The sequence below is a fragment of the Empidonax traillii genome, unplaced genomic scaffold (genome assembly GCF_003031625.1).
Source record: "Empidonax traillii isolate 1590-97213 ecotype Southwest subspecies unplaced genomic scaffold, ASM303162v1 scaffold29:size1973556, whole genome shotgun sequence".
Lineage (NCBI taxonomy): Eukaryota > Metazoa > Chordata > Aves > Passeriformes > Tyrannidae > Empidonax > Empidonax traillii.
This window is the reverse complement of record NW_020955222.1, coordinates 100,747-127,908: the sequence shown is the minus strand read 5'-3', so window position 1 is coordinate 127,908 and position 27,162 is coordinate 100,747. Positions and strand designations below refer to the sequence as shown.

At 38.4% G+C, this 27,162-nt stretch overlaps 1 protein-coding gene across 1 annotated transcript; it reads left to right on the top strand.

The window, feature by feature from the left end:
- The first annotated feature begins 18,715 nt into the window (after positions 1-18,715).
- Positions 18,716-23,804, top strand: LOC114072712 (granzyme A-like). The gene is made up of 5 exons (XM_027910577.1): positions 18,716-18,819; positions 19,539-19,683; positions 21,295-21,433; positions 22,104-22,376; positions 23,115-23,804. Exons 1-5 carry the CDS (start codon positions 18,759-18,761, stop codon positions 23,271-23,273), a joined length of 777 nt encoding a protein of 258 aa, XP_027766378.1. The 5' UTR covers positions 18,716-18,758; the 3' UTR covers positions 23,274-23,804.
- The last annotated feature ends 3,358 nt before the right edge of the window (positions 23,805-27,162 follow it).

Sequence of the window (27,162 nt, the reverse complement as noted above, 5' to 3'; positions counted from 1 at the left end):
TGACTCTACCAGTCTCTGATAACTAAACCAAATTCCCATTTAAGAATTGTTTTTCTTGGTACCTGTGTGGAATATCAGAGTGCACTATTTTGTTTTCAATTCCTAGGTATAGATTTTAGAATCAGATATTTTAGGATTGGTGGGGAGTATCTTTTATTACAACTCAAGCTGATTTTGATCTCTGCTCTTTAATAAAAAAAAGTTTACAACTCTATAAACCCTAATGGGAATAGAACCGTATCTTAAGTATTAATGTGATTTCTACTTTTCTGAACTAAAATAAGTATTTTGAAACTTTTTTGCAATTAATTAGTGCTATTGTCTTACAATATTTCTGCAAAAGTTGTAACTATGCTTTACATATAGTTTAGACTTGACTAAGTAGCTATTTCCTGTAATGGGTGACAAAGCTATCCAAAGCTTGTTATCTGATGTACTCCATGGGTTGCTAATAAGAAAATCTGTAGTCATATGTGTGAAGTGTTGAGTTGTTTGAGTCAGGGTTAGTTGTCCTCATGAGTTAATGCTTCCATGTATTCTTTGCAATATAGCCAGGAAATAACCTATCCACTGGCAGAGAAAAACTGATTTCAACTAATGAACTTAGATAAGCAAAGTGATCAAATTTATACTGATCATCATTTTTCTTTAAGAAGAAATCTCTCCCTTTCATAAGTACCCATCTTTGAAAAATAGACTTTCCAGAATAACTACATGATACCAGAAAGGCTGGCAGAGGACTTCGACATTTTCTAAGTAATAAAACTTCAGGGAAGAGCCAGATAAAGATAGAAAGGAGTAAGGACACCTATGGGAAATATTAAAAGCTTTTCCATGGTGTTACACGCACTTAGTTTCCTAAGTGGCTATTTTATTCTGACTTCTGTCTGCAACACAATCTCACCAGCTCAACCTTAGCCATTGTTATTCTGATTTTCTCCTATGTTATACTGTGCTCTCTCTCTCTGATTTATCTGCAGTTTTACTCTTTGGAAGTCTACTTATGCCACACACAAAAAACACCCTAAAAATAAGAGTGCAACAGACTGTATCCCTTTATTCCATCTTTATTGCTTTCTCTTTGTTCTCAGTTCTCACTCTCCATCCATCTCCATCCAGCCTGAAGACTCTGAGACTGGCTTAACAGGTGCAAAATCTCCTTCAAGGAGACTTTTGACAGCTAGTCTTCAGATGTTTCCATGCTGTACACAATTGGTATTCAGTGGAGAGGTTTGGGCATACATTGAATTAATATTTTGGCTTCCATGAAAAGAGACACCAGTCAAGGTCTCCCAGGACAATGCACATGGAGGCACATTGCACAGGGCCATTCACTTCCCCAGGGCATCAAGAGGATTTTCATGCTTATGCTTCCTACATCTTTTGTCCTTTGCCTCATCAATCATATGGCTGTATTTTGAAATATTAGAAGACTTCTTTTTTTTAACTCCTAGGGTACTCATATTGTGAGTGAGTGCTGACCCCAATGACATAAATGCTTTGTCACTCCTTTAAGTGGCGCCAGGATTTCACAGGATACTTCCAATGTTTTATGATCTTCACTGCTGGGTGTTTTTTACACAAAGTGTCAAAAGGAATGTTTCCAAACAAGGTCTAATTAGACAGCAATGAGGGGTAACAGCTGCATATTGCCTGTGAGAAGTTTGGTTTCATTAAGCAGCAAAACTGTCAGAAAGCTTAAAATTATAACCCATAAAATGACTTCCAAATTTATTTTATCTCATATCTCATTATTTCCAACTGTATTAATAAAAAGAATGTTATAACTAAGCACTGTTATAAGTGCAGAACACAACCTCTTGTTTTTACTTAGAAATGTGATAATTTGCATGCATTTATATCCACTCAGCATATCTGAGAGAATAAAACATAATACATGAATGGTATTTTTTTTTTATTTTATTCATAGATCAACCTTAACCACTTGATCAAAACTTGATGTTAATTTTCAGTCGCTTAGTCAAATGCCCAAAGATTTATTCTTTAAGAAAACTACCTGGGAAAAAAATTTTGAGTAAAATATTCAAAGCTGCAGATATTTTCCCAAATTATGAACCTGACAGACTGAATATGTGATTTCTCTGTACTGGCATATTATTCTTCTGAATTGTCATAGACTGAACACAGGTTATTTTTGCTGTTTCCTGTCCCTGATGGAACAAACTATTTAAGCAAGAAAAATTTCTGAAATAGTTCATAATCAGATGCACTTATTTAGAGGATTTATTTAAAATCAGACAGTTACTAGTTACTATTAATTTTGCCCATGCTGTGTTATGGATCCTCTTCCCTGTGCCAGTGGTTAACCTCATGTTATGGAGTATGAACACTGGCTGGCTGTGAGGTAACTGTCTCATTCTGCCTATAAAGAAGATGCAAAGAGAACAAAGAGGAAGGTCATATGCAAAGGTCACAGCCCCCAAAGCTGTGGTACACAAGATGTTCCCTTACACTGAACCCATGAGGTCGTTTGGGCCAGAATTGGGCATCAGTACCTTCAGTACTGGCTAGAGTGGCCTTTTCTTTTTCTGTTTTATAAAACAGAAAATGTTTGGATTTTTTTACTGTATAAAAATTGGTAGTAAAAATGTAAGTCTGTTTTCTACAATTAGCATAGAGGGTAAGGATTTTTTTGTTTGTCTATTGCCTGAAACAGGATTTTCAAACCACTGGCTGTGCCCATGGAAATCATTCTAGAGTCATCAGCATCATTTGGCTGGGCAGATGAATATACTTCTCAGGACGACTAAGCTGGAACCAAGCATCACAAGAAGGGAAAACCCAACTGAACAATGCTAGTGGAATAACAAAGACTCCTGGAAACCAGTGTCTCAAATATGAATATCAAAACTGCTAATGGTTACCATGTCTCTGGCTTCAGTAACTGCTTGCAAACAACAGGAGAGAAAGAGGCCTGGAAGAGAAACCGTTTTAATATCCCATTAGAACTGAGTCCAACTTTTGCATTATCTTACCACCTGCAGTGCTCTTACCTCATGCAGATACTTTCAAAATTTCTGGATAATAAGGCTGAGATCACTTAGTAAGATCAACATCATTGTTCATAAGACAGAATGCACTGTCAGAAACAAAGATACTTTTTAATAATTCAGGGCTCTGATGTGGAGTCCCTGTCAAATCTCACTGTAGCACTGCTGTGCTGATTGCTGCTACCACACAACCTCATTTCACAGGGCAAATTAACCCAAACTACTCTACCTACTCAAACAAACTACCGCATCTGTTTCATTATGATGCAGACTGTACACAGGAGGAATTTGTTGGCAAGGTCTGACTGAAACACCTTGAAAGATGGGGCCTGTCACAATCACCAGTGAAAGGAAGCAGTGCAAGTTTCTCTGCAGTGCTCCATCAGCACGCCCAAAGCATCAGTTCTGAAAATAATTGTGTCCTCCGTGCAGATATTTGTTACTTGAACACTGCTAAGACCAATGCTAGGACAGGACTGTGGTTTTTGGCACAGGATGTGCACACCCCAGATTTTAATCAGGCAAAGCCACATCACTGTCACTGTGTTCCTTTGGCACTTGAATATATCAGAAGTTTTGCAAAAACTCTAGTCCAGAGTACACCCTTCTTTTCATGCATCTGCTTTTATCTGGTATCAACTGGGCTGAAAGAATGTATGGTTCTTATTGTAACAGCTTGAGACAGACTGGCCACAACATCCCAAGAGATAACATTTCTTTACAGTGTTTCAAGATAACCTAAACCAACAACTCTGTGCCATTAATTTATTTAAATGGAAATCATAGAATTATCAAATGGTTTGGGTTGGAAGAGACCTTGAAGATCATCTAATTAATTCCAACCTCCCTGCCAAGGGAAGGGACACCTTCCCCTAGACCAGGTTGCTCAAAGGCCCATCCAACCTGGACTGGAACACTTCCAGGCACTTTGGAACACTTGGGGCAATTTGTTCTAGTGCCTCACCGTGCTCACAGTCACAAATTTCTTCCCAACATCAATTTGAAACTCCTTTGAATCAATTTGAATTCCCTCCTTCAATTTGAAGCCATTTCCCCTTGTCCTGTCACTACATACTCTTGTAAATGGTCCCTCTCTGTCTTTGTTGCAGCCTCCTTTTAGTTAGTGGAAGGCAGCAATTAGGCCTCCCCAGAGCCTTCTCTTCTTGAGGATGAATAATTCAGAGTCTCTGGGCCTTTCTTTACAGGAGAGTTGCTCCTAATCATCTTCATAGCTCTTCTCTGGACTCATTAATTAATAGTTAATAAAATACTCATGACTATTATTTTTTTATTACAGTAGTGAGTGAGTGATTAAAGTAACATTTAATTTTTTCATTTATTGATGTTGCTACTGTTCTAATTACTCTTACTTCAGTTTTCTATGTGGTTGCAGAGAGGATTGATATTTTATTGAAATAAAGTTGTTGTGAGAGTGCTTTAATAGGGCAAAGTTTCTTGCTTTTTACAAAAAAATGTACATAAGAATGAACTCTGTGAAACTCCATTGTTTATATATTGAATATAATCTGTGCCCTTCAAAGTAGCAAAGGTATGTAAGACCCTATTCTAGTTTTATATAAGGGCTTTTTTTTTTTTTAAATAAGGGTTTTTTGCTCATCTTTCTGTTATTCTTTGCCTTGAAGCAACCTGTATCACCTTGAATTACATTACAGCTAAATTTAACCCTCTTGAAATCTACTAGATACTAATTATGAAATATTATTAGTCAATCCAAAAAGAGCTTCATCAGATGATTTTGGTGTTATTACCATACTGGGGTAGAGGTGTCTGAACAGATCATTTATGAGATTAGGATAAATTTTGGAAATTAGTAAATCATAACTAAAAGATGTATCAGACAAAATGACTTGCTGTAATTTTCCTGAGTATGGTGAATCGACCTATTCAGACAAATGGAAAGAGACTTCTGAGTTTATTCATTTTTAGGCAAGTATCCAAGAAAATTATCTTAAAAATCTGATGGCTTTCTTTGTTTTAATTCCGTTTTCTAGATGTTTCTTCCTGATGCCGGATTGAGTTGCCCAAAAGGAAGGTTGCTTTTACAGTTTACTAGATAGAGGATGGCTTTGTGATCAGAAGATAAAACAAAGACTTTGACTAGGAGCTGGGAAGGCAATCCTTGCTCCATACATATTACCACACTTTCAGGAAACAACAGTTGTTGACAATAGATAATGACACCCTCTGTACTGAGAGATAGAAGTTTATTTTAAAAATTATTTAAAAAAAAATTGAACATGCGTTGGATGTACAGCCAAAACAAGTACAGAACATCAGCCTCAACTGCCCAGCACAAGAGCAGAACAAACCTAAGGCCTAGAGCTAGTTGGTGTCTGCACCCCAGTGTGATGTGTATGGGTTGTCAGTACCCTCTAGTGGATAGAGAGCCAATGTATCAGCACATCATGATCTGCACCAGCACCATACATTGCATGTCAGTGCCATGGTCATGTCTTTGCACGGCCTGGTCAGCCTTAGGGGCTGTTCTCTGTGCCCAAATATGACTTTGTGACAGGCAATGAGCAAGTCAGACCTCAGAAAATAATTCTTCAGAAATATTGCTCACCTGGAAGACCTCAGGAAAAGCATATATAGACGTAAAAGTCTGACAGAGAAGTCAGCTCTGCCAAGACAAAGCTGCAAAGTGTAAGTGTAGATGGGAGCACAGCCTTGGCTAAGGGCAGAATGATTACAGAGGCAAGAATCCTTTAATCCACTCAGAAATTTCCAGTAAAGGTAAAAAAAGGTACAAGAGAGCTGGTCTGGTACAAACACTCAGTACTTGGAAACTGGAAGTGCAAGGGGATACCTCACAGCCACCTAAAGATTAGTGTTAAGATATGACAGGTTAAAAAGGCAAGACTAGATTTCTTCAGTGATGGACAACTGACATGCTCAGTAAACTCCATCACAAGCTACTGAAAATGAACTCTTCACAGTCCAGTTAGGAATGTTTCCAGCTTAATTTTGTCAGGATTTGTGGGTGTTATTTCAAAACTGTAACATACATGGAGCTACTGTCTGTGGTTTTCCTGTTTGGAGGGTGTTTCTAAGAACCATCACAGCAGTGGTTTCAGCAGTGAGTGACACCAGTGGTCATCTCCTTTAGCCAGCGCTCACCCTTTCCTTGACCTTTCTTCTGCCTATCCCTGTCCCTGGCTGCAGAATCAGTCATCCTTTACACAGTGTGTTTTCACAAGTGCTGATAAAATGTAGAGTTGTGGGGCACTTCACAACCTTGCTGCAGTACTCCTACCATTCTCCCTGGACCAAAGTGCCCTTCCTCACACAGCTAAGTGGGCACGCAGGTACTCTCTCAAGACACGAGGATTTCAAGGCTTATAAAGACTTCCCTACTCTTGCATGTGGACAGAAATTGAGTCAAGGTTACTGCTCGGCTAACCGTTGCTGGGGCAGTAAAACTGTTTGTTTAATATTTTAACTCTTTGTATTTGAACTTAGTTTAATAAATATTTAGTAACCATAAAATGAAGTATTTGGGTTTTAATTACATCACAAAAAATATTTGAACATTTAAAACTTTTGTTCTATCTTTTCTCATTCAGCAGATATCTCATTCACTATCAGTCTGAAACAGAATTTTTCTGCAAGTATACATTTAAGATGTTGTCTTATCCCAGGAGCAGTGAATAAAGTGAGCAGTGCTTTCCCATTCCACTAAAAGGTAGAGGAAAGTCCTATACAAGTCATATTTTCTAAGAGGCAGTTTCCTAACAAAGATTACTAAACATGTTATCTGTACAAAGGTGGATATTTTGAACAGTTCTTATAAAGCTGTGGTGGTGTTCACAAAGTTGTAAAGCTGGGAGGTACTTTTTAAAGGTGCTGCACTAAAGCAGCAACATCCAGCGCTAAAGCACAGCACAGTGTTTATTAAAATGCTCTTGACTCTCTCATGGATCTCTGCAAAGGGAAATTAGTTTTTTTATCCAGTCAATATAGTTTTTAGTCAGTCGTGTATAAACTCCAGGTATGCTTCTTTTTGCACATCATTTTCCAAAAGAAACAACCCCAATTTACTGACCAGCACAGATAAATGGCCTGAATCACCCTGGAAGACAAAACAGAAGTTAACTGCAAGTGTGCACCCATTGTTCCCCAGAGGAACATGCAGTGCCACCTGCAGTGCATAAATGTGTTTGAAAATGTCGCTTCTAGCGTTTTCCAACACATGAAATGAATCAGTTGGTTTACATCAATTCATGGGAGTTGGGTGGGGTATAAGGAGAGGTTGCTTTTCAAGCCTGTGGGAGCCTTTGACGTAAACATTGTAGATCAGAAAAGTGCTACCACAATTCTACTTCAAAATGCATTCTTTATTGTTGTAATCAATTCATTCTCATTTCTTTAGCAAGTATCTCTTCTGGAGAAGGCATCAAATGCAAGATCCAAATAACCCTTTTGAGTGTACAGTTAATTCTGTACTATCCAGATGTTGACTTCTAGAAAGGATGATTCAGACCCTGAAAGCTCTTCTTTTTCTGTCTAATAACCATGTGTGGTGTCTGAGGAGAGCACCCATAGCTAAAGAAATGTACCTGAAGTCAATAGACAATCCCAGGTTCAAAGTCCTATCCTCTTGATTCTGATATGTATAGTGACATAAACTAATAAACTTTTAACACTTCTTTTTCACAACAATCAAGTCCCTTACAAACGTGGTTAAAGTCACTTTGAACATGATCAGTCTCATTAGATGTCTAGCACTGCTTTGTTCCCAGTGAAAAGGTAACCATTGCTAAATATACATTCCCTCCTCTTTGTAACTTACCTGGCAAGTATCACTCAGAAAAAATATACTTTTCCCTACAGCATAGAACATGTTGCTGGTTATTTTGGGTTTATTGTCATATTTTCTGTCACAGCTTTCTCTACAGACAATTTTAAGAGCTGTTTTGTTGAAGGTATTTTGATAGCTTTCCCAATTATGTGGTTCCCCAGCCATCCACCTTCTACACTGTGCCCAGTTTTATATCTCACAAGAGTCAGCCAGAGGCAAAAGTTGCACATATTTGTTCAGCTTTGCAGTATCATTCAGCCAGAAAGAAAAAGAAGGAAAAAAAAATGCTTTGCAATGAGAAGGAAAGTATAAATCTAGTTTCAACTTCCATCTTGTCTCATTTTACCAACACTTCCCTAGTAAACTGCTTTCCAGTATTTATGAACTGATCCTGAGCTTAACTGCCCTTTTGCCAATTCAAAAGAATTTCCCTAGTGACTGCACAGAAATTCCCTATCTATAACAGCAGCAGTGAGTTCAAGCCCAGTTTCCCTTTGAACATGGTAGGAAGTTAACCTCCATGGGAGTCAGGTTGTTGAATCTATGTCCTATTTGAGTACCTCACTTGCCACTGAACTTTGGTGCTGAGATCACACTCTGGTGCTTGACTGGCAGGAAAGTCTCAAAGCACAGTGCAATGTACCCAATAACAAAGATGAAAACAACAACTATAACCAATAAGACTCGACAGTAACAACATAAGTGGGGAAAAATTAGGTCTCTATCTCTTCAGACTACCAGTTTTTTCCTCTAAGACATTCTAAAAGGCCTAAATGACTCAAACTGTCTCTGTTTTGTTGGTCTTTACCTGACAGATTCATCCCTCAACAGAGGCCAGTTGAAGCTCATAAATGAAAACACAGCCAAACACTAATATATACCCTCAGCGTGCTTGGTAAGGGCTCACAGCTGCTGAACAGGCATTTTGTGTCTCACAATCACTGCACCATGATTCATTTCACGGATTGCTGTGTGGTTGTCAGTTAAACAGTTCTGGTTTTATGCCTCTTAAAAAAGGCACTCCAACAAATCACAAATGTATTTAAAAAAAAACATTTATGGTTATTATTGACAGTGATGATGGAAATTTCCATCAGATGGAAAGTTTATCCCAAGTGACTTAGTACTCCATTACAGCAGAAGTGTAGAGATGGGAGGGATCTTCTCATGCATGAGCAGCGATCAGTTACTTTGGGCACAGATGTCTGTAAATGCTCCAGCTACTTACAGAAAGGGACATTGTCAGCTTCCTCCCTGTGTCATTATCAAACTGGTGATGCCATCTAAATACTAGAAAGCAGGTTCATGTCATAGAGTCATGGAATCATAGAATGTTAAAGATCATCTAGTCCCAACCCCCCAGTGCCTTGGGCAGGGACATCTCCCTGTAAATGTAAATTCTTATAGCCCTGCCCCACTTTGGTTTTGTGTGATGATGCTGGCAAGGACATTTTTCAGTGCTTCATTATGCACTGTCCTGAGCCTCCTTCACTTTGTGAGCACTCCAACTCCTGGAGCTGAATTGATATGTCCTGTATTGCCCATACTTTTACTTCATCTAGTTACACCAAACAACTGACAGTAACCTTCGTCTCCATTTTTACTTAGTCCAGCACAAGGTATAACTTTAGGATAAAAGTTTGACCCACACTCCATTGTACAGATCACCTCAGCACTGCTTTGAAAAATTACTGAAGAATGTGCTGAGTGCTTTGAAAATGTTGCTACAGTGAGTGGGTTAAAGGGAGTTTTAGAGCACAGAATGTGCTCAAATGTCATCCTTGCTCACAGAGGCAGTGATCCTATACCCTTACCTGGATTAGTATAACCAAAAGCAAGGTGTTCTGCAATATTTTTAAGCTATCTAAACAGTGTACTCTTCAATACTAAAGAAGAGCCAAAATGATCATCAGCAAAATTCCTTTTATAATAATGCAACAGTAATTAACACAATACCTTGAGGAGCATTATACCATTTTCCTTGGAAGATCAGACATGATGAGGACTAGGAAAGGAGAGTATAACCTTAAATATCTGCTGTTCTTTTTCAGCAATGGGTAGCTGATGGGCTACAAGAACAACTCTATCTTCTGATTCATTGACACTGTGATTTAAAGAAAGTACGGGGACAGAAATTCACTATAGCAACTGAGCAACATCTCTCAGGATAACCAAAAGATGTGTAAGATGATACTCATAATTTAATTTTACAACAACATGATTAAAACACGGGGAAAGATATTTTTCATTTTGATGTTTTGACATGCGCTTGCATTTCCTCTGCAGAGTAATGTTTCTTTACTGTAAATATAGTTTTGTGAAATAATTGTATGATAACTGACCTTCAAAGATTTTCAGAGTTTGAAATTAATTGCATGAAAAACCCTTCCAGCTTTTTAAGGAGAGCTGCTTGCAAAAGGACTGATGGTACTGGTTCCTTTCATTAATCTCTGAATTAGAAAAAAAAGTTATTTGCTTCATTCTAGCTGCATGTCTCACTGAAAAACACAATTTATTTATTTGTATATGAAAGTTTGCTAACGAAAATAGCTATAAAGGCGGTACTGGAGTCTAAAAATTTCTCTTTTTATCTACAAAGCACACTTGCTCAGTGAGAATGTTATAAGACTCTCATAACTCCATCTCTGGGACTCTGACAGGTTGTTCACAGAGCACACAGAGATTCACGTTGCTGAATTCATGCTATTGTATCCAAGACAAAATTTTTTTCAGAAACTATTAACACATAAGATTCTTTATTTAGGAAGTCTTACATGCACTGCGATTGCACCTTCTAAGAGTAGACCAGGCATAGAATAGGAGTTGGCAGGTTTTGCCTGGGCATTGTCTTACAGCTCACGAGAAAGAAACCAGACAGATTCAACTTGCCCCAGTGACAAAGACTTAAAGGCAGCCCAAATCAATGTGCATGTTAGAAATCCAGAACAGTGACCAGAGAACACTCTTGACAGGATCAGAGAGAGACAGTGCCTTTTCCACTGAACAGCTCACAAATCAAATTTTTATATGTGTAGCTGACTATCTCTTATTGACTGAGGAGTGAGAAATTCCCATTAGTAAGTCCCTTAATTCCAAAACGAAGACTTGGGTTTTTTTCTTTAAATTTCCCAAACAGCACATGCTAGGAGTGAATATTTCTGCCCTTACAACCAAACCTGATTCAGTTGAAGGACTGTGAAAGTCAAATTCACTCAGAAGGAGCTGTGACCTCTATTTTCAGACTAACAAAATGGAAGCAGGCTGGCCAACCTGCCCACACAGTGTTTGAGGATGTAGGTTTGCACAGGTTTATTTTAATTGGTTTACTTTTAGATCTTCAGAATAAGGAGAATAAATTGGAGAACTAAAATACAGTTCAGAGAACATTTTAACAAAAATAGTGCATTTTACTTCCTAATATGGACAGTAGATGTCCTCCTTACCCTGAGTCAGCTCTTCAACAGCAGTGCTGACCTTGGAGTATCCCACTGAGGGAAGAAGTGCTTGTGCTCAAGTTTAAATTGTCAAAAGGGCAAGGTCCCTTGTCACAGCCATGAGTGACATTCTTTTTTTGTGAGCCCACGTCACTTAAAATGGGAGGAATAGTGTTTCCATCTAATTCAGCTTCATACCTCAGGGTATTTTGAGGCTTAGTCCTAGGCACACAGGGAAGATTTGTTTAAAGTAACTTGGGACATATTCCTTTTCTAAGACATTACTGTTTCAGATGCACAAATAAATAATTTGGTCTTTTAACACCACAGTATGTATCCTGTAACACTGGCAGGATCTGACTAACAAAGGTAACTGTACACAATGCAGATCAGTATTTCACAGTAGCTTAAAAGAGAATTAGGAGTTCTTGGATAATTTTAGTGATAAAACTTCAGCTTTTAACAATCCATTAAAAAAATCAGTATCCACCTTGTTTCACCTTACAGCCTTTCATGGCACGCCCCACCTCAATGAAGATTTAAAATTGCCCCCTTTTAAGATATTTACTCACAATGCACTGGTGTCAAAACCCATTGGTTTTCCACAAGAGCTCCTCCACAAAAAAACTATTAAATTCTTACTCTGGATAGCAGCCATATAAGGCCAGGAGTGATAACACACAGCGTGTCCTCTGATAATATCCATGCAGCCACCTGAAATGCAACAGAATGCGATTAGGTTATATGTTGTCCAGAGGAATTGGGAATTTGGATGTTTTTATCCTTAGATGAGTACTTACATCCTGGCAGTAGGGTAACAGCAGCTAGGAAACAGAAGATCAGGAGAGCAAAGAGCTGTCATAGCTGCTGCTATTTACGACAAGAGCACTGTAAATTATGATGGAGTCTTTTCTATTTAGATATCCCCTACAGGAAATTGGGGCTTCAAAGTTTTTGTTAATAGCTCCTTCTCTCAAATCTTCCTTTTCCATCATTAATATTGTAATACTTGACTGCAGCTTGGTTTCTTTAGATTCTTTTTCTAAAACCCTCCTGTTTCCTGAATCCCCTAATAAAACCTGAATAAAATCTAATGTCTGAATAACACCTAGATGTCTCAGGGAATTCAATGCATTTTTTACTTTAAAAAAAAAAAAAAAAGGCAGCAAGCTAGTGTAAAAAAAAGGGGAGAATGAATACATTGGTGTGAGAATGAAATGTTGTAATGTCTTAAACATTGTCAAAACCATAGAAAGACTTTTCATCAAACTGCTAAGGAGCAACTGCCACTTGTGACCACTGAAGCACACCATCACCCTACTACCCTACCCCTCCACCCCCCGACTGGAATTTGGAGTGTGACAGAAACCTAAGATAAGACCATTGTCCAATTATCTCATGTCTAAGGAAAAGTAAACAAGGCTCTGAGAAGTAATACGTGTCCAAAATGCAACCCAAACTCAGTAACTGTGCTAAGAATCAGCCCTAGCCTGGGCTCAGCAGGTGGAGGAGGAGGAGTTTTTTTTGGTGTGTGATGGAGAAATCTCTCCACACCAAACAGAAGGAATAAACTTTCTCCTTGGGGAAGACCATGCACACATGGGACATTCACATGAGAAGCAGCTGAGAAGGGGTCATAAACCGTCAAAGACCCCCAAAGCATCCCCCAGACTCATCCCCGAGGCCTTCCACACCAGAGTCCACACATGATCCAAGTGATGCAACAAATCCAGAGTCAGTTGCAAGAGACTGCAAAGCTTCGCTCCCCGGGGAGGTGTCTGGGCATCTTCTAAATGTATATTAATCCATTGGATTAATCCATTGGACTCTACGTTTTGTGGGACCCTTACCAGTGAGAAGTCTAGAAGAAGAGGACACACAGAACATTAAAGAAGCCACAGATATGTAAGACAGAGCAATTCGTATTTTCTTAGAAGTAGTTTCTGAGGGTGTGGGTTTCAGATGCAGAAAGCCCTTGAGCATGAAAGTGTCAAATGCAACCAAAATAATTCGTCTGTGTTCACACGAAAAAGACAAATTGGTGAGAAAGACACTTCTGTATTGCAAACCTCTATGTCTACACACAGGTTTTGCATGCTTTGCTGATAAACCACTACAAAAAAAAAAAAAAATAGTCTACCCTTGTGTGAAGAACTTACAGAAACTGCTATTGTATTCAGTGTCTTTAGAAAGAATCCAAAATGTTACTTGCCCAAAAGAGCTACCTCTCATTTTTATTCAAGAGTTAGAGAATTGCAGCTCTCCAGATTGTTGAATGAGATTGTAAACTGATTATTGTTGAATGAGATTGTAAACTGATTATATTAAAATTATTTCTGTGGTTCAGAATATTAATAGTTATAGTCCAGTTTGAAAACATGTACACAGTGCAACATAATTCATGTTTCAGAGGACTCTTCCAAAGCTCTTTTAAAAAAAAACACATGACTTTTGGAATTCATCAGTTCTTGAAAGAGCTAGCTCTAGTTCCCCCAAATTCACTCTCTATTCTCCATCTAATCCTGGAATTATTCACCCACTGTAGGTTAGCTCTGCAAAGAGGGACCTGAAGGCATAATTATGTTTGAGTCCTTTATGAGTTTGCCTTCACACTAAATGGCTAGCTTAGAAAGCAGTACAAGAGACAAAATAAGAAACAGATCCATATTCTGACCAGTCAGGAGAAGGTTAGTGTTTCTAGAGCATAATATCTAATGCTGAGTTCTTTCTGCCAAGCACATTCAACATCATAGAAGTAACACTGGTTTGCTTCAAGGCTTTGAGGACTCTCTGAGTTAACTACAACTACTTATATTTCTCTGCTACTACATTTTCCTGTGATATCACACAGCAAATAGATGGAATGAGGGAATATGAATATCTGAGGCAGAAAAGATAACCTGGTGAGTATTACGAGACACTTGTACCAGAGAAGAAAGTAAAATAGCATATGCTTTTGTCCCTTCCCCAGTGAGTCCCTGGGAATCTGTCTCCCAACCACTAAGGGATATGTCCAGACACACCAGGGTGGGTTTGGGAATGGGGCAGCCCAAGGAGAAGACAGAGAAGGCATAACAGCTCTGCCTTGCTGTGCTGCTGGCAGCTGCCTACTCTGCACCACTTACCTACGGTCCCTTCCCAGCCTAAGGCAATAGCCCTGCAGCTGAGCTGAGACACTGCCTGAGGTCAGGCACCAGCAGCTCTGGAAGGTTTAGAGGTGCAGTTTAAATTGGACCCCTGAACTTGTGTCCTAAAATCACACCTGATTTTCAGCTTTAGCACCACAGAAAGCAGCATGAAGGAAAAAGGAACACAGTCACTATGGAAGAAAAATTATCAAAATGACTGAGTATGAAATAAGGGATAGAGACCTCAGCATAGTACTGGACAGAGACAAAACTGATCCACTGACACATAGGCTTAAAGCCAATAGGAAATTTCCCCAAAGGCAAGGGATGGAAATAGAAGCTGGGTAGACTCACTGTTCTTTTACTCATGTGGTGGCTTCTGCCTAAAGAGTGGGTGTGCTTTGTGAGAACTGTAGGGAGAAAGAACAGATCGTTTTACTTACAATATGTTATTCCTCTTGAACACCAATTGAGTACGCAGCAGAGGAGTTAATAAAAGAATTCATCTCAAGAAAGAAATTTTGCTTTGGGGTTTCCTTTTACTTTCAAAAGGCCAATAAATTCTAAACTTGACCACAAATTAACTTATTGACATAACCAAAGGAGCCCAGCCAACTTGTTGCACACCCCAAAATTTTATGTCAGATTTTCAGGCTCAACTGCCGAAGTTACAGGAGGACACTCTGACAAAAGCATTTGGGTACAAATTTGAGGTTGGTTATGGGTATTAATACCTGTGCCATCAGGGATTATGTGAACAGTCAGAGGGGTTGTTCAGAAGAAGCTTGCACAGAAAAGTGATGAGTTGTTACTAAATAATAGTTTAGGCTGCAAATTCCAAATACCAGTTATCAGTTTAAATGAATCTCCCAGTGTAATTACCCAGAGGTATGGGTATGCTAATACCTAGGGAGTTACAGAAAACGAATCTTTAGAAGTAAGTAGGATTTAGAAGTAAATAGAAATACATTTAGATATTGGAGAAAAATATAAATGGGCTATAGAAGATTTGGTTTTAGATGGTACGCCTAGATTTACCTAAGTGTATTTACCTGAAAAACACCTTGAAACATTAGCTAATGTTTTATTCTGTGTATTCCAAATAGATTTTCCTTGTGTCGTGGTTTTGCCCAGTCGGTTTTGTCCAGATGGATTTCCGGACAAGAAGCCAATTAAAACTCTCAGTAATGCCTTTGCTAATTACATCTTTAAGAAAATGGAAGAGAAGAGAATTGTGCAGTTGAAATTAAGAGCAGCAGCCATGTAGAAGAACGGTGGGCCTGAGGAGGGCCAGGCCCCCTCCTCCCCCAGCCCTGGACCGGGGGCAAGTGTAGTATTGAAGCCCCCCCTTCTCTCTTGTAAGAAAGTGAAGAAAAAAAAGTTTAAAAGGCTAACTACTTGAACAGAAACCATGGCAGAGGAAATTCCAGCAAAGAGATAACTAAATGTCCAAGGTAACTGGCAACCGGAGGAGAGAGAAGAACCATGCAAAGGGGACTTGTTTCTCCCCCTTTTCGCTCTCTCCCTTCAGCAGGGTAAAGGCTGAAAAAAAATTCCTGCCACCTATGAAAGTTTGTTGGGGTGAGGAGACCTCCGTGCTAATCACGGAGGAGCCTACACTGAAGTAGGTTGCATGAGGAAGCCGAGACTTTATGAGAGACCTGAGGCGAGGCAGAGACCAGTCGAAAGATTTGTGACTCTGAATATTACCCTGAGGGGGATGAGGCTCACGCTGGAGCGAGATGACTCGAGTGAGATACTGGGATCTGTGTGTGGGATCCATATTGCTGCTGAAGATTTGTGACCAAACTTACGCTGGAGCACAGACAGCCCAGGTGGGATGTTGGGATCTCAGTGAGGAATCCATGCTGCTAGTGCTGGAGATTTGTGACCCTGAGAAAACCTCATGCGGGAGCAAGAACGGCTCAGGTGAGATGTGGGGATCCAAGTAAAGGATCCATGCTAGACCCATGCTGAGAGGTCTATCAAGGATTGTTCTCCCATGGGAAGGGACCTCCATAGGGAACAGGGGTGGACTTATAAACCATTATCCCCTGTAACCCTGTGGAAGAAGATCCACAGTAGGCAATTGTCCCCTTGCAAGCCTATGGAAGGAAAAACCTTCAAGGCCTGGGTAACCCCTCAGCCTCCAGTCTTAGCCCAGGAGGGGAGTAGGTCCAGCCCTGGAGGCCGACAAAGACAAGAAAAAAGAGTTCCAACTGCGATGAGAGTGCTGCAGAATTATTGAGGAGACCTGGACCTCCAAAAATGAAGAATGAGACTGCTTCTCCTCCTTGGACTGGTATAAAGGGTAGAGAAGTATTTCTGTAAATACATAACACTTTTACTTAAGTAGAAATTATTGTAGAAATAGTTCTTTAGTTTTTAACTTGTTAGTAGTTTTTATTTTACTAGAAACAAATATTCATATTATTTTCCCCAAATCCTGTCTCTTTTGTCTGCATAAATCTTCCCTCAACTAATAGTAATTGGGGAGGGGGTGTGAAAGCAAATTGACCCAGATCAAAACCATGACACCTTGAAAACAGATCATGTAAACGTAGGATGATATATACCAAATCTCTTTTACAAGACATGGCACCTCATATAGGAGGATAAAACTATAAGTTTAAGCAGGTCTCACTGTACGGGATTTTTGCTCACAAGTGCTCAGCCTGATCATGCCTTTGCACAGTCTAGAGGAAACAGCTTCAATATAGTAAAACTGCTAATTAGAATATCATAAAATCAGACTTTGGCAAATATTTATAAGTCATAAAAGAAAGAACTGTATGTATGATGCCTGGTGATACTGTGTAGGGCAGAATACTGCAAAAAGAACAACAGTCCTACAAAGTGATTATAGTCACAGGTGATGTGCTAGTAATGAGAAGAAAAATGAAAGAAAATTAAAAGCTTTTGCAGTGCATGGAGCTCTCACCATGTCACACAGGTTACTGTGTCTTGGCAAAGACACATCAGAGACAAAGAAGTCCACAGTCTCTACAAATAAACCTACACCTCCCTTCTTCAGAGAAATCTCCAACAATTACTCCCTCTCCCAGAAGGGAGAGTAACAGCAAATTTGAGCAAGCTTCTGCTCAAAGTCTTTTATAGACAAAACTCACATGAGGCCGGGCCAGCTGAGCTCAAAGATGTGCCACAGCTAAAATATAGAAGCTTTCTGCAGGCTGACTATAGCGGGCCTCAAGTCTTCAAGAAACCTTTCAGTCTGTGTGACAGGGATGTTTCATTGAATGTACCTATTTAGGTAATGGAATTCTTGATATTCCAAACTATTTAATATTGACAAAAGATATTTCTATTATTTGGGTATATATTTGGAAGTAAGGAACTGTGGCTTTACAAGGCTCTAAATAAGATTTATTCATAGAATCACAGAATATGTTGAGTTGGAAAGGACCCAGGAGGATCACCAAAGTCCAACTCCTGGCCCTCCACAGGACAGCCCCAAGAATCACTCCATGTGCCTGAGAACATTGTCCAAATGCTTCTTGAACTCTGTCAGACTTGGTGCTGTGACCGTTTCCCTGGGGAGCCTGTTCTAGTGCCCAACCATCCAGTTTTCAGGACTCAAACTGAATCGCATGAAACTGGGCAATTACTGACATTTGAGACTGTAGGTTTTCTATGACATGGGCATAGGGCTTGCAATCTGGCATAGCATCTACAGAAGACCCACAGCCTTCTACTCCAGAAGATAGACCTAAAACACCTTTAAGACACTTTAAATGGCATTATATCCTTACTTCTTGGCCACTAAACCAAACACTCAGTGCTATATGGATCTCATCCAGTGAAAAGCTAATGAGTAGAATGAGATGCTGAAAGGACTAAACATTAGATTCTTAGGCTCGGAGTGTCTTTGAAACAGTACAGATAACTCACTGATGGGGAATGGTCTGGAATTCATCCCTGACCTAGAAGCCACCTGAGGTTCTAGAATGAAACTATATGACTTCATGGACTATGGACAACTGAATCAAGCCTAAATTTATGTGAGCTGAGTCCCGTCGTGTAACCAGACACATAGTGGTTTGCAAGGTTTCACACCAGTATTCATATACTAGCTCTCTGCAAACACTACAGAGAGAACATGAAGAGGGAGAAGAGCCTGTCTTCACACCACAGAAGATGATGCAATTTCTCACCAACCCCTCTGCTGTAACGTCCATTGCTGGGGAGGTTTATCTTGCCTCTGTCATGGTTACAGATGTCAAATACCCATAAAAGGAAAACCCAAACCCACATCCTTTTCATTTATATATATATATATATATACATGTAGATAGATAGATAGATATATTAAAGAGTGAACAAGAAGGAATACCAGACGGAAATCATGGGTGCTTTCCTTGCTTTGTACACCTTTTCTGCTCTCATTCTCCTTCTAATTCATGGAGGTAAGTAGCCAGTTCAATCCCTCTAAAGGTAAGTGCCGATGTACAGACTTCCAGTTAAGTCAACATGTATTAATGTAAAGGAAGTAGTCACAACTATTATTTGAATTCTTATTATCAGCTCTTTTCCACTGTGTATATGTGTTTGATCTTTCATATAAACAAAATTTCTGAATGGGTAGTATTAATTAAGTTGCACAGAGGGTGAGTTATTTGGAGAAGTTCTGAGGAGTTAACATAATGATCTTTCTCTCCAGAATTAACATAATGATCTTTCTCTATAGAGATATACACATACATTGATTTCTTGATCTTCTCTTTTTCTGAAAAACAAATTTATGTAATGTGACTTACACTAGCTAGCCTATCTTCCAGCTACAATATTTAAGATGTAGCAGATCTGTTATTACTCAGACTGAAAGCTAAGAAATTAACCATATGAACAATGTTCAAGAAAAGAAATCTGTGCAAAAGCAAAAATACTTTGATGTTTTTCTTGCCCAAGATCACCCTACTGATCTACTGATCTAATTTCACCCTTACTGAAACATAATAAAGTAGCACTGATGAGTAATTTTAAAAGTGTACCTCGAAGACCATCATTTTTACATATATCTATACTTGTGTCTGTATACTTTGTAATGTTCTTCCTAGGAGACTGCGAATGTCTTACAGTATTAGTTAGCCCAGCTGTGTGTGTTGTGGTTTATTTTTATTTTTAGGTTTATGTGCGGATATCATTGGAGGAACTGAAGTAGCACCACACTCAAGACCATTTATGGCACAAATCAAGGATTCACAAGGACATTTTTGTGGAGGAGCTTTGATCAAGGAAAACTGGGTGTTGACAGCTGCCCATTGTGAGATGTAAGTTCTTACTCTGATTGTCCTTAGATCTGGTGTCTCTGTTCAAGTAGGAGAGTTAGTATCCCTGATGATTTTGTACACTTCGCATGATCAAGGTCTGATTACTGTGTTTTATAGTTTATATCGGCAAATGTGCTTCAGTGAGTAAAAAAATACTATAGTAAGGGATACTGACCTTCACTGCTTCTGAAGAGGAATTTGAAAAACTTCTAGCTGCATCCAAGTACAGAATAGCAACATTGAAGCAGTGATTTTGGAGGAAAGGTTTACCCTTGTTTTCTCAGTCAACTAGTACACTAGTCCAGAGGAGTGGCCAGTCTAAACTACTGCTCTGTAAACAAAAACAAGTTCTTGTAATTTTATTCTATAAAAGATATGCAGTTCACCACACAAAGAGACAGGAGAAAAAAATCATCCAAACAGATGACAGGAGACACTGAGAGATCTCTGCCTTACTGGGTATGTTGGCTTGTCACCAGTGTTTCTTCTTCCTGGCCAACTCAAGATGCAAATGGATATTTGGCCCCACAGAATCCCTCAGCCAGACAAGTGAGGATTAAATGACACAGCCCACCCGTCCCTGCCTTTGTGGGGAGGACTGAAGCTGCTGCTGAGCCAGACCTCACACGGGCTCCATCAACACCCTGACCAAGGCCAATGAATCACTGGTCTCTTGTAAACATCAGAGAAATGTATCCTCAGCCTAGCAGGGAAATACATGGTACCTACTGCATAGGGCCCAAAAGCTGTCGTATTAACAGAAGGTAAAAAGTATTTTCAAATGAGACTGTATCTAAGAGAAAATGCAATGAATTGTTAACTGAATGATGGTTCAGACAACAGACAACTCGTAATAGCTGAAACAAAGGAGTAACCACTTTCTCAGGGTTATGTTTTCCACAGTACAACACGAATGAGGGCCAACATACACATCTGCTCTGCTACCATTCAGCTGCAAGATACGTTGTTCACCCAAAACCAGCTATAGCTGTGGTCTCATATTAAGGTCGTTTGGACTGCTTGACCAAGGAGTGCTAGACTTGACGTTTCCATACCAGAGAGCCTCAGCAGACACAACTCTGTCACAACTTCTGCATCTTATAAGTACACGAAGTTGCAGAACAGTTAGAGAAAAGGAATGTGGTGTGCGTCACACAGATTCAGAAAATTATGTTGAAATGGTGCTAGGGCATAGCAATGACACAATCCAGACCAGTCAAGTTGATCTGTGAAGTAACAGTGCAGTGACCTATTCTTCTAAATTTTCATAACAAGTTAGAGAAGGTGCAGTTGGTGAGACAAGTACCCACAGTAATGCTAATGCACCCACCCCTCATTCAGTTCCCAAAGGGGAAAAAAAGGGATAGAACCAAAAGTCAAGTTCCCGGGATGCTGAAAATAGGACAGCATGAACTTTGATTCACTGAATCATTCTTAATTTTAATTATTGTAGAAATAGGGTCATAGTTTATATTTTTCTAAATTACTGTTGCTTTTCAGGCACAAGAAAAGAGACTGTAGCAACTGAACATTATAGCACCACATTTAACAGTAAAACATGTATAGGGTTACAGCAAGTGAATCACACTAACCTTGTTGTCCTCTTCTCAGGAAAGGAGGCAAAGTTGTTCTTGGAGCTCATTCACTGAAAGCAAGAGAAAAACAAAAACAGACTTTTAAGATTGCAAAGCAAATTCGCTACCCATGCTATGACCCCAGTTCCAAGGAAAACGACATTATGCTGATACAGGTATAGACCTATACAACATTTATGGAATATACATCTCCTACACTGTACCATTTTCTTCCTTCTTGTGAGGGAGAGGAGCCAAGGGAATCGCTGGTGACTTTTTTGGGGGGTGATATAGCCTGGTCTGCTAATCCAGCAGACTGGGGGGCCCAGGGATGCACCAGTAACTAATGCAATCAACAATTTCTGTTGTGCATGCCAATGCTAGAAGTAGACAAATTCTGGAGCTTGACCAAGATATATCAGTTTCTGGCTTTTCAGTGAAAGAATAAAGATAAATACACAGATAAGTAGTTTGGTTAAAAACCCTAATGTTCTGCCTGAAAAACATTTCTAATTAAAAATGCCTGACTTCTCTGATTCTCAATTTTGTTAGAAACAGTTATGACTTATTTTGTTCTCTCAGGAGTTTGAAAGCCAGAGAAGTAAAATAAGATATTTTTTTAGAGCTGATATTTCAGCAGATGCTAAATGGGTTTTCATGAGAGAAAGAATACTCATTCTCCTCATTCTTACAATGATGACATAAATCCTGTCACAAAAAATGGAGGAATCTCAAGACGGGATTGCAGTAATCCCCCATTACCATAATGGTAAAGATCCAATGATTAATATGCAAGGGCCTCTGTTAGACTCTGCCCATAATACCAATTTTCCACATCTTCTACAGCTTCAAAAGAGAGCAACACTGACCACAGCTGTGAAACCCATTCCCCTGCCTACCTCAGATGATGATCCCAAACCAGGAACAATTTGCACAGTAGCAGGATGGGGACAAACTGACAATCGTCCAAAAACACTTTCTGCTACCCTGAGAGAAGTCAATATCACTGTCATCCGTAGGCAGATCTGCAACAATAAATATCATTATAATGGCAACCCTGTTATAACAGAGAACATGATATGTGCAGGGGCTGAGAGTGGAAACAGGGACTCATGTTTGGTAAGTATATTTACTGTCTATATCTGCATAAATTATATCAAAAATAAAATATAAAGCAGTAGCTTTTATGCATTTACCATTTTAGTCTCTCTCCAATTCAATGAAGAATTTTATTAAATATCAGTGAGTAAGCCCTAAAATCAAAATTTTTGAAGAGTAATTTTACCTTTACAGACTTTGGATATTGTAATTTTATCCAGCCATGGCAGATAGCTATCCTCATCTTCAATAAATTGAGTTAAATATTAAAACTTCCACAAAACAATTTATGAGCCCATTCTCAAGGAGCTGACCTCAGTGGAACCACTTATTTTATGTCTGAAGGCTTTGAAAGAGGTTTTGCTGATAAAAAGTACTTTGACTGGGCTTCAAGTACACAACTGTGTATTAACTATCACATTTTAAAATATTTAAATATTGCATTTAAAAGTTACCAAAAAAAAGGTATCAGTTTCTCGAGACTTGATTCTTTTCCTCTTCATTTTCAAAAAGACTAAATGTTCCTTAACACTGAGCTAAATTTATTCTGCTTCACTTATATTTTAAAGATCAGATTGAAGTCTTTTTTTCTTTTCTGCTAATGAAAATCCTAAATTCCAAGGAGAACAAAAATAAATCCATGATAACACTGCCTACTTTTATTTTCTCCATGCCATTGGTTTAAATTTAATTTAAAAGAAACATTTTTTTATCTTTTGTTAGTTTGAATGACCTTTTTTTTTTTTTTTTTTCCCCTAGGGAGATTCTGGTGGACCTTTAAGATGTAATAATGTGATGAGAGGCATCACTTCTTTTGGGAAGCCAAAAAAGTGTGGTAGCGTTGATGGCCCTGGTGTCTACACTCGACTCACAAAGCAACATCTTCAGTGGATAAGGAAAACCATAGGGGGGGCCTAATAGATTGGGTTTTGGGCAACTGGTATGTAATAATAATACCTAGTTTTCAAATAATCTTTTTAAATGGTTATACTGGTAAAAGAGGTATTTCCACACTGAATTTTAGCAGCTTGCTGTAGTTCAGCTACAACAGCATTTATAGCTTATACTGTAAGCCATGGAGTCATTGAATGGGGATTTGTGACTCAGGATTCCAACAATCTTGTGTTGCATGTTGCTCTACATGGATTAGTATTTCTGATAAAACATCTAGTTTCTTGCTGTGTATATACTGCACTCTTCTGTACATGGACTTTTGCAAATAACCCTGAAATTTAGTGAGATGCTGGGTACAGCTCCAGACATCTGAAAAACTTAGTAGCCTCTCCGATTTTACAAGTGTAGTGGACTGCAAGTCTTCAGAAAATTAAGTTGCAGCAACTGTATCTGATTGTGGGACATATTAAGTGTGCATTTCCTAACTGTTCTGTATTTGAAACCTCTAGATTTTATTCCTTTATGTACTTCGCATTTAATAAAGGCATGACAATAAAAATCTACTGATTTCAACTGTCATATTATATGGAAAGCTCTGTCTGCTCCAGTCCAGCTAGTCTGTGTTCTATCTGTGTAATGTTGTATACACCAAAATCAGCAATATGATGTTAAAAAAAAACAGCTGAAAACCCATACTCCAGAGAAGTGGCAAGAAGTGTCACAGCTAGAGTATCAGTATGGTAAGCACTGTTCATAATATAAAACAATATTAATTGTATGACAACACTGCAGCTATTTCAGATATAAAGTGAGATTTTTTAAGTACTTGAAGCAGGACTTGTCAAGAAGCACACATATCTATTGTGAAAAATGTTTCTGCCTGTCTCTGTATTAACAGTCTTCAGAATTTGCAATGCCATTAACATCCCAAAAAGGCTTGGTTTTATTTTGTTCTGCTTCACATACCTACTTGGAAGTAGGCATCACCTAAAGAGTGGAGAAATTTTGCATCAATTTTAATTTAAAAATTATTGCTCTGTTCGTCGTGAGTGATGAACATATAAGCACCACTTACAAACACAACATGAGAAAATACGAACTAAAACTTTTTTATACAGCTCCCTTAACATGGTCGTGTTGAGAAGAAACAATAGTTTTGTCACAGAGGAATAATGAAGCATGAGGAAGGAGAGGGCCTAAACTATAGGGGTCTTTACTGAAAATTTTGATGATGAACATCATCTTTGTTTTCCATTTGTTACAAGCATTACTACAAAAAAAAAAAAAAAGTCAGAAGTTTTCACATTCCCATTCTTATTCCTAAAATGGTTTTTTTTTGGACTCTTGGGTTGAACACATGAACAAGTACACATAAACAAGTACACACAAACATGTACACAAAAACACAGTCACAGAGGCACACACAAACACAGAAGCAAAGCAGGGGAGAAGAATTACCAGCAAAGTAAGACTGCATCAGCGAAACTGAGAGAATTGCCCAGTTGACTGCTACCAACACCCAAAGTAGTAAATTGATTCTGTCTTTAAACACACAGAAAATAAGTAAATCCAGACTTTTACTATTCTTGGAAACTACCAAACCTTTGTTTAGGCAAAAACAAATTCTAAAAAACCTTCAGAAAACAAAAATATCCTTGTCAATCTAGTGAAAAACCTGTACCCAACCTTTAGGGCTATTTCACCCTTCTCATACAATAGTCTTACTTCATTTCTTTGCTCTTTGTTCATTTTTTCAGTGTCTTTCTTTCATCCTATTATTGCATTTTTTCATGTTACTGTTTTGTCTTTGGCCTGCTTTTTCCTCTTCCTTAAAAGTCACAGTCAGAAACCTTGCCAGCAAAAAATCCCACTCAAAGCCTGTCATTCAATATTTCCCCAAGAAGGAGAAGTCCTGACCAAGGAGATGTTTACAATGGATGAAGACAAGTGCAAGAGAAAAATTCACTGCATCCTTCCTCCTCTAATTCGAAATTCAGGATCTACCCCAAAATAATTTAAAAATTTGTGTTTTTACACAAATGTTATTTAGTAAATTGTGTAAAATGAGCCATTAAAATTGGACAGACATGGTAAAAAAAGTATTCCAGCCTTTGTCACTACTACCAGTAGTGTAAACCTGTAGAAGAAAAGAAGAAGAAAGAGCAAGAAAGAACTGAATTTTTATCTAGGTGGAGAGTTTCTCTGATCAAGAGACATGAACCCATTCACATACAATCCCACTGCTATGGGATAGAACCCATACTAGCTAAGAAAAATGTTATGATAATATGATGTCATTGTGACATCTAGAATGTAACAATTTCTTTTTACTGTGGCTATATGAGGAAATTGGAGGAAATGAACAGGTATAAACTGCACTACACAAACTAATGCAAGATTTCTGTAGGTAGCATCAAGTCTGACCACATAGTGTTAATTTATTGTAAACTAGCATCTTACCAGGGGACTAGTCTGTGAGACAAGTGCTTTTAAGTGGGAAAAAAATGGATTCCCCAGTCTGAATTTCTTTAATCCATTTCATTACACTACAGACAATTACTTTGTCATATTTATATGGGAATATACATGCACTGTATGACCAATGACATGTTTCTTCTTTTAAAAATTATTTTCAACCTCAAGTTTTGGATTCCACATGTTGTGCAGTGCTCAGCCTTGGACAGGACTGTGGGGATGAAGATTTTAGTTTAGGTAACTTAAATTATAGTTAATCCTCTGTGCCACTCTGGAAGTTCAGCCTCCAGTGCATACAGGCCTCAGATGCAGAACAAGCTGACCTCTTAGAAATGGTTTCTGATTTCTGTATCTGCCTGGGCCTAAACAACATCATCATCATCATCATCATCATCATCATCATCATCATCATCATCATCATCATTGTCATGATTCTACAGGGAGAAAGTCAGGATTTCACATTTTGACTAAGACTTCATATGTTAAGACCTATTCACTGGCAGAATGAGACAGCTATGAAAGAGCAGCAACTGCACACTGTGCAGATTCAGAAAAAAAAAAGTACCCCAATATATGTTTAATTTCACTCCAGATTAGTTACAGTCTGGAATTTAAATGCACACTTCAATGCCTTCTCAGACACGGTCACACAATAGACCTGCAGGTCACACAACAAAGTACTCTCATATTTATGGGTTATTGATTATTTCTACTGAAGTCAGAGAGTTCTCCCAATTTTAGGTATTATGTTAAAATACATCTGGGGCAATACAGCTTGACAAGTCAACAGTGAGCAATAAGTAACTGAAATATGAGCAGTTCTTACACTGAGAGAGATGTACTTTCTTATTTTGATATTTGAGCATCTAACAAAACGTCATGGTTTCAGTATTGGTCAGGTCCTTTCTTACCACATCCTCCCACCCTGTGTTATATATCTCTTCCTATATTGGACAAACTAATATCATTTAGGTGCTGCCAAAGGAAAGAAATAAAATTTCTGGAAGATTAAAAAAAAAAAAAAAAAAAAACATGATAAAGAGACTAATACCACTTCTTTTTTTTCACATTCAAAAGGGAAACAAAAACATTTTTAACAGTTCTAAAAGCTTTGAATTATTTAAAATACTATTTTGAATATTTAAACCAGATTCTAAGTGTTTGATAAAATCTCCAGCAACATGCTCATATTAGAATATAGATACAGCATAAGTCATTTCCCATATTTAGGCATCAGCTTCTTGGTAGTAACTAGAGTAATCACAGTTATCATTTTCTAATGTGTTTTGAAGATCACATGAGTATATTTATTGTAAATTAACATCTTACTAGGTAAAACAGTTGAGTGGTCTCAACGCCACTGAGCTAAAGTTAGCAACCACGTGATTTATGAACAGCAGAAGATGAGGTTTGAAAAATCATGAGAACTAAAGACATG

Bases quoted from the DNA above. Each gene is read 5' to 3' on its own strand.
- LOC114072712 (XM_027910577.1), top strand. From the start codon at position 18,759: ATGGGTGCTTTCCTTGCTTTGTACACCTTTTCTGCTCTCATTCTCCTT. The intron at 18,820-19,538 runs GTAAGTAGCCAG...TTTTATTTTTAG, and splicing joins TCTCCTTCTAATTCATGGAG to GTTTATGTGCGGATATCATT. The intron at 19,684-21,294 runs GTAAGTTCTTAC...TCCTCTTCTCAG, and splicing joins ACAGCTGCCCATTGTGAGAT to GAAAGGAGGCAAAGTTGTTC.